The sequence below is a fragment of the Oncorhynchus mykiss genome, chromosome 30, assembly GCF_057628025.1.
Source record: "Oncorhynchus mykiss isolate SJ-2025 chromosome 30, ASM5762802v1, whole genome shotgun sequence".
In the NCBI taxonomy this organism is placed as follows: Eukaryota; Metazoa; Chordata; class Actinopteri; order Salmoniformes; family Salmonidae; genus Oncorhynchus; species Oncorhynchus mykiss.
Window position 1 is genome coordinate 40,054,238 of NC_143051.1, and position 14,031 is coordinate 40,068,268.

At 41.4% G+C, this 14,031-nt stretch overlaps 1 protein-coding gene across 6 annotated transcripts; it reads left to right on the forward strand.

Moving 5' to 3' along the window:
• The first annotated feature begins 8,011 nt into the window (after positions 1 to 8,011).
• On the forward strand, positions 8,012 to 13,546 carry aqp10b (aquaporin 10b). Of its 6 annotated transcripts, none has more exons than XM_090228310.1 (7): positions 8,026 to 8,718; positions 9,805 to 9,973; positions 11,959 to 12,085; positions 12,198 to 12,335; positions 12,424 to 12,542; positions 12,741 to 12,958; positions 13,170 to 13,546. In XM_090228310.1, exons 4-7 carry the CDS (start codon positions 12,302 to 12,304, stop codon positions 13,387 to 13,389), a joined length of 591 nt encoding a protein of 196 aa, XP_090084436.1. In that variant the 5' UTR covers positions 8,026 to 8,718; positions 9,805 to 9,973; positions 11,959 to 12,085; positions 12,198 to 12,301; the 3' UTR covers positions 13,390 to 13,546. The 6 variants fall into 6 exon arrangements, with proteins under 6 accessions (XP_036827361.1, XP_090084432.1, XP_090084436.1 ...); XM_090228307.1 differs by having other exon boundaries at positions 8,063 to 8,718; positions 9,871 to 9,973; XM_036971466.2 differs by lacking the exon at positions 11,959 to 12,085 and having other exon boundaries at positions 8,012 to 8,718.
• Positions 13,547 to 14,031: the final 485 nt, after the last annotated feature.

Below are 14,031 nucleotides of genomic sequence, written 5' to 3' on the forward strand. Positions count from 1 at the left end.
TTAATTACTTGTTACTTTTATCTCTTATCTGTATTTTTTTTAACCGCGTTGTTGGTTAGGGGCTAGTAAGTAAGCATTTCACTGTAAGGTCTACCTGTTGTATTCGACGCATGTGATTAATACAATCTGATGGTTGCTGATAATGGGCCTCTGTAGATATTCCATTAAAACAAATCTGCCGTTTCCAGCTACAATAGTCATTAACAATGTCTACACTGTATTTCTGATCAATCTGATGTTATTTTAATGGAAAAAAAGGTGCTTTTCTTTCAAAAACAAGGAAATGTCTAAGTGGCCCCAAACTTTTCAACGGTTGTGTATGTACAAATGCCTTGAACATTTCAATTTGAGAATCTCTGTTATACACTGGGTTAAAGTTATGTACAGTTGAAGTCAGAAGTTGACATACATTTAGGTTGGAGTCGTTAAAACTAGTTTTTCAACCACTCCACAAAATTCTTGTTAACAAACTATAGTTTTGGCAAGTCGGTTTGGACATCTACTTTGTGCGTGACACAACAATTGTTGGAAAAATTATGTAGCAGACAGATTATTTCACTAATTGTTCACTGTATCACAATTCCAGTGGGTCAGAAGTTTACATACACTAAGTTGACTATGCTTTTAAACAGCTTGGAAAATTACCGAAAATGTCATGGCTTTAGAAGCTTCTGATAGGCTTATTGACATCATTTGAGTCAATTGGAGGTGTACCTGTGGATGTATTTCAAGGCCTACCTTCAAAACTCCATGCCTCTTTGCTTGACATCATGGGGAAATCAGCCAAGACCTCAGAAACAAAATTGTAGACCTCCACATGTCTGGTTCATCCTTGGGAGCAATTTCCAAATGCCTGAAGGTACCACGTTCATCTGTGCAAACAATAGTACGCAAGTATAAACACCATGAGACCACGCAGCAGTCATACCGCTCAGGAAGGAGACGCGTTCTGTCTCCTAGAGATGAACGTACTTTGGTGCGAGAAGTGCAAATCAATCCCAGAACAACAGCAAAGGACTCTCTGTTTATTATATATGTTTATAGCCTGTCTTTTTACTGTTGTTTTATTTCTTTATCTACCTATTGTGCACCTAATACCTTTTTGCACTATTGGTTAGTGCCTGTAAGTAAGCATTTCACTGTTGTATTCGGCGCACGTGACAAACTTTGATTTGATTTGAAGATGCTGGAGGAAACAGGTACAAAAGTATCTATAGCCACAGTAAAACGAGTCCTATATCAACATAACCTGAAAGGCCACTCAGCAAGGAAGAAAGCCATTGCTCCAAAACCGCCATAAAAAAAAACAGACTACGGTTTGCAACTGCACATGGGGACAAATAGCGTACGTTTTGGAGAAATGTCCTCTGGTCTGATGAAACAAAAATAGAACTGTTTGGCCATAATGACCATTTATGTTTGGAGGAAAAAGGGGGAGGCTTGCAAGCCGAAGAACACAACCCCAACCATGAAGCACGGGGGTGGCAGCATTGTGTTGTGGGGGTGCTTTGCTGCAGGAGGGACTGGTGCACTTCACAAAATAGATAGCATCACGTGGAGGGAAAATTATGTGGATGGAAAAAGCTTGGTCGCAAATGGGTCTTCCAAATGGATAATGACCCCAAGCATACTTCCAAAGTTGTGGCAAAATGGTTTAAGGACAACAAGGTCAAGGTATTGGAGTGGCCTTCACAAAGCCCTGACCTCAATCCCATAGAAAATGTGTGGCCAGAACTTGAAGTGTGTGCAAGCAAGGAGGCCTACAAAACGGACTCATTTACACCAGCTCTGTCAGGAGGAATGGGCCAAAATTCACCCAACTTATTTTGGGAAGCTTGTGGAAGGCTACCTGAAATGTGTGAACCAAGTTAAACAATTTAAAGGCAATGCTACCAAATACTAATTGAGTGTATGTAAACTTCTGATCCACTGGGAATGTGATGAAAGAAATAAAAGCTGAAAGACATAATTCTCTCTACTATTATTCTGACATTTCACATTCTTAAAATAAAGTGGTGATCCTAACTGACCTAAGACTGGGAATTTTTACTATGATTAAATGTCAGGAGTTGTGAAAAACTGAGTTTAAATCTATTTGGCTAAGGTGTATGTAAACTTCCGACTTCAACTGTATAGTAACCCTAGGTGTAAAATAATAAATAATGTTTACTTCTCAAAGTATTAAACTGTCAAGAGGAGTAAAACAATGTTTTCCACTATCGGCATATCTATTTATTATGGCCATTGAAATGTTGGCTATTAAAATCATAATATCAAAGGGATAGAAATCCAGGGTTTAAAAACAAAGGTGTCATTGTACGCTGATGACACATGTTTTCTTTTGGATCCTTCCATAGCCTCAGAGGATCTAGATTTTTGTGTACCATAATACCTATTGGATCACAAAAAAAATACAACTTTTACATTACCGTGTAGTTTACCAACACAATTGTCTGGCGGCGAAGTGGACACACTCGGTATTCATATCCCAAAGAGAGAAATTCTCACAACAATACATTTTTATACAAAGTTAGAAAAAAATAGACAAGATCTGGCTACCATGGTGTTGGGGTTCATTTCCTTGTTCATTGGTGAAATTAGCATTATGACTATCTTTAATTAAATCATTCAAAAACCTTTATTAATGCAATTGCAGACAGAAGTTGACAACAGGAACATAACTCATGTTTCCGAGTAAGTTCTGCATAAAAGAAAAGGTCCCAAGTTATTTGATTAAACCCAAAGTCCAGTCCTAGATACGTCATTATCTTCTTCTTATGAGACCAAACCATGCCTACTCAACACTAAAACTCTTGTTTATATAGCTATCTAAAAGCTTAGCAGTTTGTCCAAATTGATTTATAGTGGAATGTCTGACTAATCTCTTATCTCTTACACTCCCCTGCTGAGTTCTGTCTTCATAGTCACACATTTCTCAGACAGTTTCTTCATAAGAAGCAGAGAGACTATAAAAGTACTGTGGAACGATATTAAACCTCATAATGTGTATATATATTGTTCATCTGTAGTCTTGGACCCTATACATGTAAGGAGGGAGGGGTCTTATAACGACTCCCCTTTTTATTAATACAACATAATCAATTATTATAATACATCAAACATTTGGTACGACCCCTAGGTGAACCCCTTTAATTTCCCCCTTTGAGACTAATTAGTCACGAGTTGAAAAAATAATGAGATGACGAGAAACCAGAAATAAACCAGTCTCACCTTCAGCACGATTTGTATCAGCTTCCACCAACACAATCATTCCAGCATGTTCAAGAGCAGTTAGTCATTTTCTTACAAATATAAACGGTAACCAAAATCGCCAAACCTCCTACAAGCATAGGAGTAAACAATGAAAACAAAGTCAACAACTTATTCCATCACATTTCCAAAATTAGCATTACATTTTTCAGATTTGATTAAAACCCTGTACTTTCAAATTAGTAAGGGCCTGCATGGAGTATGTCAAATTGTTAATCCCCTTTACTACAACTCCTGCACCGAGAAAGATGACTAGGGCTGCCATCTCTACCTGAGACAACACATGTCCATTAGCTTCATTATTTTGAGCCACTGCTCTTTTAGCTCTGCCATTCGATCTGAAACTAATTTGCAAAGAACTGTTCAGCAACTCAGAAGCAAGTAATGTTGCTACTGTCAGTTCAGTTTCCCCCAGATAATAACACCCTTTCCATCCCATGGGGAGGAACATGTAGCCATTACCCCCTCAGATCCAGAGATGATCTGGAGGTGTACCCATGCCTTTGCCTATGTCTGACATATTTACCCTAGTTATCAATTGTTGCCTATCCAGTACATCAACACTACTGGTATCTGTTTTTAGGCCTGTGTAAGACGGGCAATTAGTGGTGTTTCCTACAATTCCCTGAGTTGCAGATACAGGGGGGGTTATTTTTGGTCTTAATCCTGCCAACACAACATCTCCTTTATCATTTAAGGGCTTTACACTACCAGTCAGATACTCTCCCCATTGTACTTATGGAGGTCCTATGCATTTAATCAACTGGGAATTGTTACCTGGTTGTACGCTAGGAACCTTCTTCTACCATGGCCATTTAGTCTCAATGGGCCCACCCTCCTTAAATTATTTAGCTGCATCTGAACTATAACCTATTGTCTTATTGGATAATCCACATTCCCATGCTGCTTCCTTTCCCCTAGTGACCAACATCAGAATAGTATAATTGCTGTTTCTTTGTCTAACCCTGGTATTGTTACTTTGCATAAAATGGAATAATTAACATCCAAACTCCTTCTTTCCAATTGGTACTACCTGGGTTTCCCACAGAAAGACTATGGAGGTGGGTTTATGGAAAATCATTACCCGTGTGCCAGATGTGTTCCCCTTCCCCTGTAATCCTATGTATGTCACTGCTTTCACCCATTTATTATTCTCCACATCCCCGTCCACAAAGGGAACGGGTAGGATGTGAGAGCAATAAATACCCTGCATGTGTGTTTCCATGGTTGCGATTTTCTTGTTTCACAACCATAGTGTGTGTATATGATGGTTTTCTCGACATCTGATGACTCTTCAGGTTCTGTGGCTGAACCCTCAGCCACAGAACTGGTTCTTCTGACCTTTGGTCTTGGCCCTCTGGCTGTGGTCTTCCCCTTTTCTCCTCCGGCCCTCCTCATCGGTGGATCTCAGCCTCTTTCCTCCTCTGTGTCCTAAAGCAGGATGGTTGCCAACCTGGTAGAAACCTGGAATGGGAGAGATGGTGCCATCCGGACCTCTGGGATTGGTTCTGCTGCCTTCCTAGTGTGAGAGTGGAGAAAATTTACAACAGAAGTTAGTTCCTTCATGTACTCAAGATGGTCTCAGTTATGTCTATCTGTCGGTCAGTCATAGGTCTCACCCCTGGGGTGTTCATTGGTCGTCTTATTAACATTTCATAACCGAATACCTTTGTCAAGGCTGCTACGCATTTTCAAGAGGACAAGAGGTAATCCAATGCAAACAAAAATGCCTGTCTATTTGTGAAAAAATCACTAAGCTAATGACTTGTTTATAAAATTATATGAGCTAAAATGATTCATTTCTATTTGGAATGGCAAGCCCTACAAAATTAAACGGGCCTATTTATATAATGCATTTGAATTCGGGGGGTAGAAATGATTAAATACTAAAGGCTTCAGTCATACAAAAGCTTTACTTACAGTGCCTTGCGAAAGTATTCGGCCGCCTTGAACTTTGCGACCTTTTGCCACATTTCAGGCTTCAAACATAAAGATATAAAACTGTATTTTTTTGTGAAGAATCAACAACAAGTGGGACACAATCATGAAGTGGAACGACCTTTATTGGATATTTCAAACTTTTTTAACAAATCAAAAACTGAAAAATTTGGCGTGCAAAATTATTCAGCCCCCTTAAGTTAATACTTTGTAGCGCCACCTTTTGCTGTGATTACAGCTGTAAGTCGCTTGGGGTATGTCTCTATCAGTTTTGCACATCGAGAGACTGACATTTTTTCCCATTCCTCCTTGCAAAACAGCTCGAGCTCAGTGAGGTTGGATGGAGAGCATTTGTGAACAGCAGTTTTCAGTTCTTTCCACAGATTCTCGATTGGATTCAGGTCTGGACTTTGACTTGGCCATTCTAACACCTGGATATGTTTATTTTTGAACCATTCCATTGTAGATTTTGCTTTATGTTTTGGATCATTGTCTTGTTGGAAGACAAATCTCCGTCCCAGTCTCAGGTCTTTTGCAGACTCCATCAGGTTTTCTTCCAGAATGGTCCTGTATTTGGTTCCATCCATCTTCCCATCAATTTTAACCATCTTCCCTGTCCCTGCTGAAGAAAAGCAGGCCCAAACCATGATGCTGCCACCACCATGTTTGACAGTGGGGATGGTATGTTCAGCTGTGTTGCTTTTACGCCAAACATAACGTTTTGCATTGTTGCCAAAAAGTTCAATTTTGGTTTCATCTGACCAGAGCACCTTCTTCTCCTTCTTCTGTTTGGTGTGTCTCCCAGGTGGCTTGTGGCAAACTTTAAACAACACTTTTTATGGATATCTTTAAGAAATGGCTTTCTTCTTGCCACTCTTCCATAAAGGCCAGATTTGTGCAATATACGACTGATTGTTGCCCTATGGACAGAGTCTCCCACCTCAGCTGTAGATCTCTGCAGTTCATCCAGAGTGATCATGGGCCTCTTGGCTGCATCTCTGATCAGTCTTCTCTTTGTATGAGCTAAAAGTTTAGAGGGACGGCCAGGTCTTGGTAGATTTGCAGTGGTCTGATACTCCTTCCATTTCAATATTATCGCTTGCACAGTGCTCCTTGGGATGTTTAAAGGTTGGGAAATCTTTTTGTATCCAAATCCGGCTTTAAACTTCTTCACAACAGTATCTCGGACCTGCCTGGTGTGTTCCTTGTTCTTCATGATGCTCTCTGCGCTTTTAACGGACCTCTGAGACTATCACAGTGCAGGTGCATTTATACGGAGACTTGATTTATCATCATTAGTCATTTAGGTCAACATTGGATCATTCAGAGATCCTCACTGAACTTCTGGAGAGAGTTTGCTGCACTGAAAGTAAAGGGGCTGAATAATTTTGCACGCCCAATTGTTCAGTTTTTGATTTGTTAAAAAAGTTTGAAATATCCAATAAATGTCGTTCCACTTCATGATTGTGTCCCACTTGTTGTTGATTCTTCACAAAAAAATACAGTTTTATGTCTTTATGTTTGAAGCCTGAAATGTGGCAAAAGGTCGCAAAGTTCAAGGGGGCCGAATACTTTCGCAAGGCACTGTAAATCCAAACTGGTTCTCTAGCAGATTAGTAAAGAATGGCCATTTTCCCTCTATTCAGGTTACAACCTCCGACTTTCGGTTATTTGAAAATGAAATAATCTCCAAAGTATCGCTATTTTTAAAACAACCCATAGAAATTTGGTTGCAATTTCTGTTTAATCCACCAGAAAAGACAGAACTTTATATTACAGCAAATATTATGGTGAAACTCAAATGCAAACTTGGCGCCGACAGATACGGCAGCTCTTAAGCAACTTCACAGCATTTCATTTTTTATTAGCCCAGGAAATGTTTTGTGTTATTACATATACCCGGAAATAACTTTTGGATATCGGAGCGGCGGTAACTCACCAGCAATACAACTTTCCCGAGTTTCCGTTGTTCCTAACCCCCAGGGCAATTGAACTGATTCCAGAGGCTTATCCAAAACATCGGCAGCGGAGAAGAGGTATTCGGAGTGGTCTTCTAGTCCGACTCAGGAGGTGTGCGCACCACCCACCGCTTCTGAGTATATTACTCGCTTATGTTCAGTCTCTGGATAATAAAGTGGTTGAGAATCTCCTTCCAGAGAGACATCAGGGATTGTAACATACTGTTTCTCAGAAACATGGCACTCTCTGGATATACTGTCCCTGTCCATACAGCCAGCCGGGTTCTCAGTATATCGCACAGACAGGAAAAAAGAACTCTCCGGGAAGAAAAAAGGTGGGGGTTTATGTTTCGTGATTGTGATAACATACAGAAACACAAGTCCTTTTGTTCACCCGACCTAGAATACCTCACAATCAAATACCTCCCAAGAGAATTCTCTTCGGTTATAGTCACAGCGGTGTATATTCCCCCTCAAGCCGATACCACGACTGCCCTCAAAGGTCTTCACTGGACCTTTTGCAAACTGGAAACCACATATCCTGAGGTCGCATTTATTGTAGGGATTATTATTATTATTTATTGTAGGGATTATTGTAGGGATTTTAACATAGCAAATTTGAGGAAAACGTTACCGAAGTTTTATCAACACATTGTGACTGTAGTACTCTCGCTGCTAAAACACTCAACCACTGCAACTCCAACTTCCAGGATGCCTACAAGACCCTCCCCCGCCTTCCCTTCGGCATATCAGATCGACTACATTTTGCTCCTCTCTTCCTATTGGCAGAAAATCAAACAGAAATGACCCGTGGTAAGGACTATTTAATGCTGGTCTGACCAATCAGAATGCACGCTTCAATATTGTTTTGATCACGCGAACTGGGATATGTTCTGGGTAGCCTCAGAATAACATTGACGAATACACTGTTACGGTGACTGAGTTTATCAGGAAGTGTATAGGAGATGTTGTACCCACTCTGACTATTAAAACCTAGCCTAACCAGAAACCGTGTATAGATGGCAGCATTCACGCAAAACTGAAAGTGCGAACCACCGCAAGGTGACTGGGAATATGGCTGAATACAAAGTGTAGTTATTCCTTCCGTGAGGCAAGCAAACAGGCAAAACGTCAGTATAGAGACAAAGTGGAGTCACAATTCAATGGCTCCGACACGAGACGTATGTGGCAGGGTCAACAGACAATCACAAACTACAAAGGGAAAACCAGCCATGTCGCGGACACTGTCGTCTTGCTTCCGGACAAGCTAAACCCTTCCACCGGCTTTGAGGATAACACAGTGTCACGGACCTGGCCCGCTACCAAGAACTGTGGGCTCTCCTTCTCCGTGGCAAAAATGAGTAAGACATGTAAGCATGTTAGCCCTCGCAAGGCTGCCGGACCAGACAGCATCCCTAGCCGCGTCGTCAGAGCATGGGCAGACCAGCTGGCTGGAGTGTTTATGGACATATTCAATCTCTCCCTATCCCAGTCTGCTGTTTCCACATGCTTCAAGAGGGCCACCATTGTTCCTGTACCCAAGAAAGCAAAGGTAACTGAAACTAAATGACTATTGCCCCGAAGCACTCACTTCTGTCATCATGAAGTGCTTTGATAGGCTAATTAATGATCATAATACCTCTATCTTACCTGACACCCTAGACCCACTTCAATTTGCTTACCCTCTCAAAAGATCTACAGACGATGCAATCGCACTGCACACTGCCCTATCCCATCTGGACAAAAGGAATACCTATGTAAAAATGCTGTTCATTGACTATAGCTCAGCATTCAACACCATAGTACCCTCCAAGATCATCATTAAGCTCAGCCCCCTGCTGTACTCCCTGTTCATCTATTACTGCGTGGCCACACACGCCTCCACACACGCCTCCGGGCAAACACATCACTGACAAACTGAAATGGTCCACCCACACAGACAGTGTGGTGAAAGCACAAAAGCCCCTCTTAAACCTCAGGAGACTTAAGAAATTTGGCTTGGCACCTATACCCCTCACAAACTTTTACAGATGCACAATTGAGAGCATCCTGTCGGGCTGTATCACCGCCTGGTATGGCAACTGCACCACCCGTAACCGCAGGGCACTACAGAGTCAGTCTGCTCTTGTGGAAATTCAGTACTGAGACTGTCATTTCTTCAAACAATCATCTTTATTTAAAATCAATTCATTATTGCAATAATGAAACCGGTCAACTCAACAGTCTTGACTGTTGGGCTGAGCAGCCTTTACAGATAATGCACAGTTTTTTTTTTTTTTATATAGCTGATTTTATATAGCTGATACCAAGTATGTTCCACCCTTCCCATATAGATAGGGGGGCACCATAAGCCACTTTGGGTTCATCCTGTTGTCATCTGCCTCTGGTGTTGTCTCCCAGATGCCAGGATAATTAGACACAATAAGTATTATGTTCTACTCCCCCAGGCTCTATTTATCTCGGTTACACCCACCTCATCTTATCTAGGGAATGCCAGCTGTAGGTCTTTACCTGGCCATCATTAATCAGTTGCTAGGCCAAGCTTCAAAAGACTCAGTTCACTCAGAATGAAGGAGAGAAATGTCTCACTATTAGTTAAGTGTATATAATCGTTAATTATTCATGTCATACAAATCAGGTAAATATATCATTTATCTATCACACTGCCCAACGCATCACCCGGGGCAAACTCCCTGCCCTCCAGAACACCTACAGCATCCGATGTCACAGGAAGGCCAAAAAGAGCATCAAGGACAACAACCACCCGAGCCACTGCCTCTTCACACCACTATCATCCAGAAGGCGAGGTCAGTACAGGTGCATCAAAGCTGGGACCGGGAGACTGAAAAATAGCTTCTATCTCAAGGCCATCAGACTGTTAAATAACCATCACTAGGCGGCTTTGACCCAGTTACGTAACCCTGCACCTTAGAGGCTGCTGCCCCATATACATAGACTTGAAACGTAATAATGGAACACGAGTCATTCTAACAATGTTTATATATTTTTGCTTTACTCATCTCATATGTATATACTGCATTTTAGTCTATGCCACTGACATTGCTCATCCTAATATTTATATATTCCTTAGTTCCATTATTTTACTTTTAGGTTGTGTGTATTGTTGGTAATTGTTAGATATTACTGCACTGTTGGAGCTAGATCAGCAAATTTACAGCTGTGCCATACAGATTGCAAAATATTTTCGATGCACCAATTCCAAGGCACATGGTTTAAGAACTGATACACAAAACAACGCTGGATTCAAAACGTAGCATTTTTCTACTTAAATTTGATACAAAATTCTTGCAACCAATAGAATGTTAGGGGAAAGTGGTAGGGTTAAGGAAAAATATATATATTTCAAATAATATATAGTTATACAAAACATATAATATTGGAAATGATGCAGACAATTACATTGATTGTGGTTTCTATCTAGTTCCAATATTAAAGCTGACCCCACCCAAAAAAAATAAAAAATAAATACCGGGGTTGTTTTAAAGGGCTCTTCATTTAATATAACAAACAAATGTAATATTGGTGCACAATTCCTACTTAAAAAAAGAAACTACTCTATTCGTGGAATGACCCACAGATTGATAACCCATCTACATACATACACAAGCCTCAGTCATGCCATAAAACAAGTGACGTAGAGGACTGCGGGTATGAGTGCAAGCCTTCTCAGTCGTGAACGTGTTAATAGTCAGCCGGAGAGGAAAAGTTCACTGTCCAAGTTACGTAGTACTACTGATGAAGACATTATATTAGCTTCCTTTTTGGTGTCCAAAACACGCTACAGGGATGGACCGACTGCTAAATAAATTTCGAATCAAGAGTAGCCTTGCCAGAGAGTGTTTGGCTGAGTGCCTGGGGGTCTACATCATGATTGTGAGTGCCTTTCTGATACTGGGCAGAATAGTACATGCTGCTCTGTAGGAATGGTTGGAGAGACTTGTCCTTCTAGTACCTCAGTTGTAAGGGTTGAGGTTAGGCAGAGGGAGAGGATTGTAGTATTTCAAGGATTGTATATGTGTGTTGGTGTGTATCCTTCAGGTTGAGCCTTATTCCTTAAGACATCTGTCCATTGGTCGGTCTGTCAAAGTACAGTGAATGGTGGAAGGGACAGCGCAGGTGCAATCCAACTAAGGATAACTTTGGCATTTAATGTTTCTATTATTCTAATTTGAATCTCCAGTCATTCCACACGCTATCTCGCTCTGATCTTGTTTTGAATTGTAAGTGCTTGCAAAACCCCATTTGTGCTATTGGTGGATCGTTACAATGGCTAACCAAGGACTTTGACCTCAGAGAGAGCAAAAGAGAGCATGAGTGGAAGGAGAGGTGTGGGAGGGAATTCCTAAATCAGTAGAGTTTGAGTAATTTGGAAAAGAGAATGTTTGTACATTTCGGTTTGCAATATTATAAACGTTCTGCCCTATTGAACATGCCCCAAGCCAGGGTCAATAAAAAATTATAGCGCACAACAAAATCATAAAGCGATACACTTCCTAAGAACAGTGGACTGTAAAGACTGGCTTGTCAGCCAAACGTGCCTAATCTTGGTTGGTACTCTGAGGTTACCCCACTACTTGAGTAAACGACAATGGGGAACCACTTTCAATTGATATTTGATATAGGCCTTCCTGGTTACCTGATTTATTACCCATGACAGTAAATTCTGAGATTATTTGACATCTCAATTCAAGCAGTAGTTTTAAAAAATGGGGATACGATGCATTAGGGATGTAACTCCTCTGATACAGGCCTTGTTTTGTTGTGACTGCAGCTGTTTGGATGTGGCTCCGTTGCCCAGGTAACAACATCTGAAAACAGTAACGGTCACTACCTGTCAATCAATCTGGGTTTTGCTCTGGGAACCACCTTTGGAGTCTATGTTTCCCGTGGGGTGTCAGGTAAAGTCTATGAGTGTAAATCTATACATGTGGATGAGGGAGAGGAAAGAGGCCATATCTTGATAAAATAGTTGATACATTATCAAATAATGGTTGTTTTGTTCTCTCAAAGGTGCTCACCTGAACCCTGCAGTGTCTCTCAGCCTCTGCTTTCTGGGCAGGCATCCTTGGACACGCCTGCCTTTCTACGTCTTGTTCCAGATTCTGGGGGCCTTTATGGCTGCTGCCACCGTAGCCTTGCAGTACTATGGTAAGGGGAAAATGTAGAATATCAACCTTGAATACTAGAAAATCTAAAGTTATGGCTGGAGCATGATTGTGCGTGTTTCCATTCACAGATGCTATACAGTTGTACAGCGGTGGTCACCTGACCGTGAGTGGTCCCAAAGCCACAGCAGGCATCTTCTCCACATACCCTGCTGACTACCTGAGCCTGTGGGGGGGCATCATGGACCAGGTCGGAACCCCCTTCTTGGTTTACATGAATATAGGATAACTAACATAAACACATTGGAAATGTATGTGTACCTGGAAGACTCAATCAGGTATTTTACTAAGGGCTGATTTGTTATCAATCATTTGGGAGAGGTTGAATGGCGCCTCAGCCATCATGGTGTCACTGCTCTGTAGTGGTTAACCGGTTCACCACCTCCAGGTGGTTGGCACGGCTGCTCTCATGGTGTGTATCCTGGCTCTGGGGGACAGCAGGAACAGCCCGGCGCCTGCAGGTCTGCAGCCGGTGCTGGTGGGGGCTGTGGTGTTGGTGATCGGAGTCTCCATGGGCTCCAACAGCGGCTACGCCCTGAACCCAGCCAGAGACATTGGGCCTAGACTGTTCACATACATTGCTGGCTGGGGGGATGAGGTGTTTAAGTAAGTCAGTTCTGCTACATATTTTGACACTCTTAATGCCCTTGTTTAAGTAAACCAAACAAGTACTTTAATATGTTAGGCATTTTTATAGGGATCTTGAAATTCACATGAGAATCTTAAGCTGAACGCAAAGTATTGTACTTTGACATTGTGTATACGCTGATACAGATAGCAGGTAAGAGATGTTACTGTTTCTTTCTTTCCCTCTCAGGGCGGGACGTGGTTGGTGGTGGGTGCCTTTAGTGGCCACTTGTGCCGGCGCTCTGGTAGGCACACTAATCTACGAGCTCCTCATTGAGGTCCACCATCCAGAGAAGGGGCTCATCTCAGAGTCCTCAGCCCAAGGACAGGCCACTGAGAGCAGGCAGGCAGTGGAGCTACATCCAGAAAAAAAAGACCCTAAGGATGGACTTGATGGAACCATCATGTGAAATGGGAGAATCTAATAGTGGGATATATATAGGACTACACTCTTTGCAAGACACTTGTGTATGTGTCACAATTATAAACAGAGGAATGATTATCTATCTGTATAAAATACTGTAGTTGTAAATGTGCCTAAATTAAAAATACAATACTATCCCTAAACAGTTATATAAAGCTTCTTCAATGACTGGACAGAAGTAAAGGCTTGATAGAGCAAAGTTCTCCCGTACACATTTATTTTGAAACGGCACATAAAATGTATGGCAATTCAGCACACAGACCACAATACAGATGGAAAATAAAAGCGGAATCATTATTTATCTATAGTGCCTTCGGAAAGTATTCAGACCCCTTCCCTTTTTCCACATTTTATGTTACAGCCTTATTCTAAAATGGATTAAATAAAAACTTTTCCTCAATCTACACACATTTTTGCTAATATCTAAAAAATAAACATACCTTAGTTACATAAGTATTCAGACCCTTTGCTGTGAGACTCGAAATTGAGCTCAGGTGCATCCTGTTTCCAATGATCATCCTTGAATGTTTCTACAACTTGGAGTCCATCTGTGGTCAATTAAATTGATTGGACGTGATTTGGAAAGGAACACACGTCTATATAAAGGTCCCACAGTTGACAGTGCATG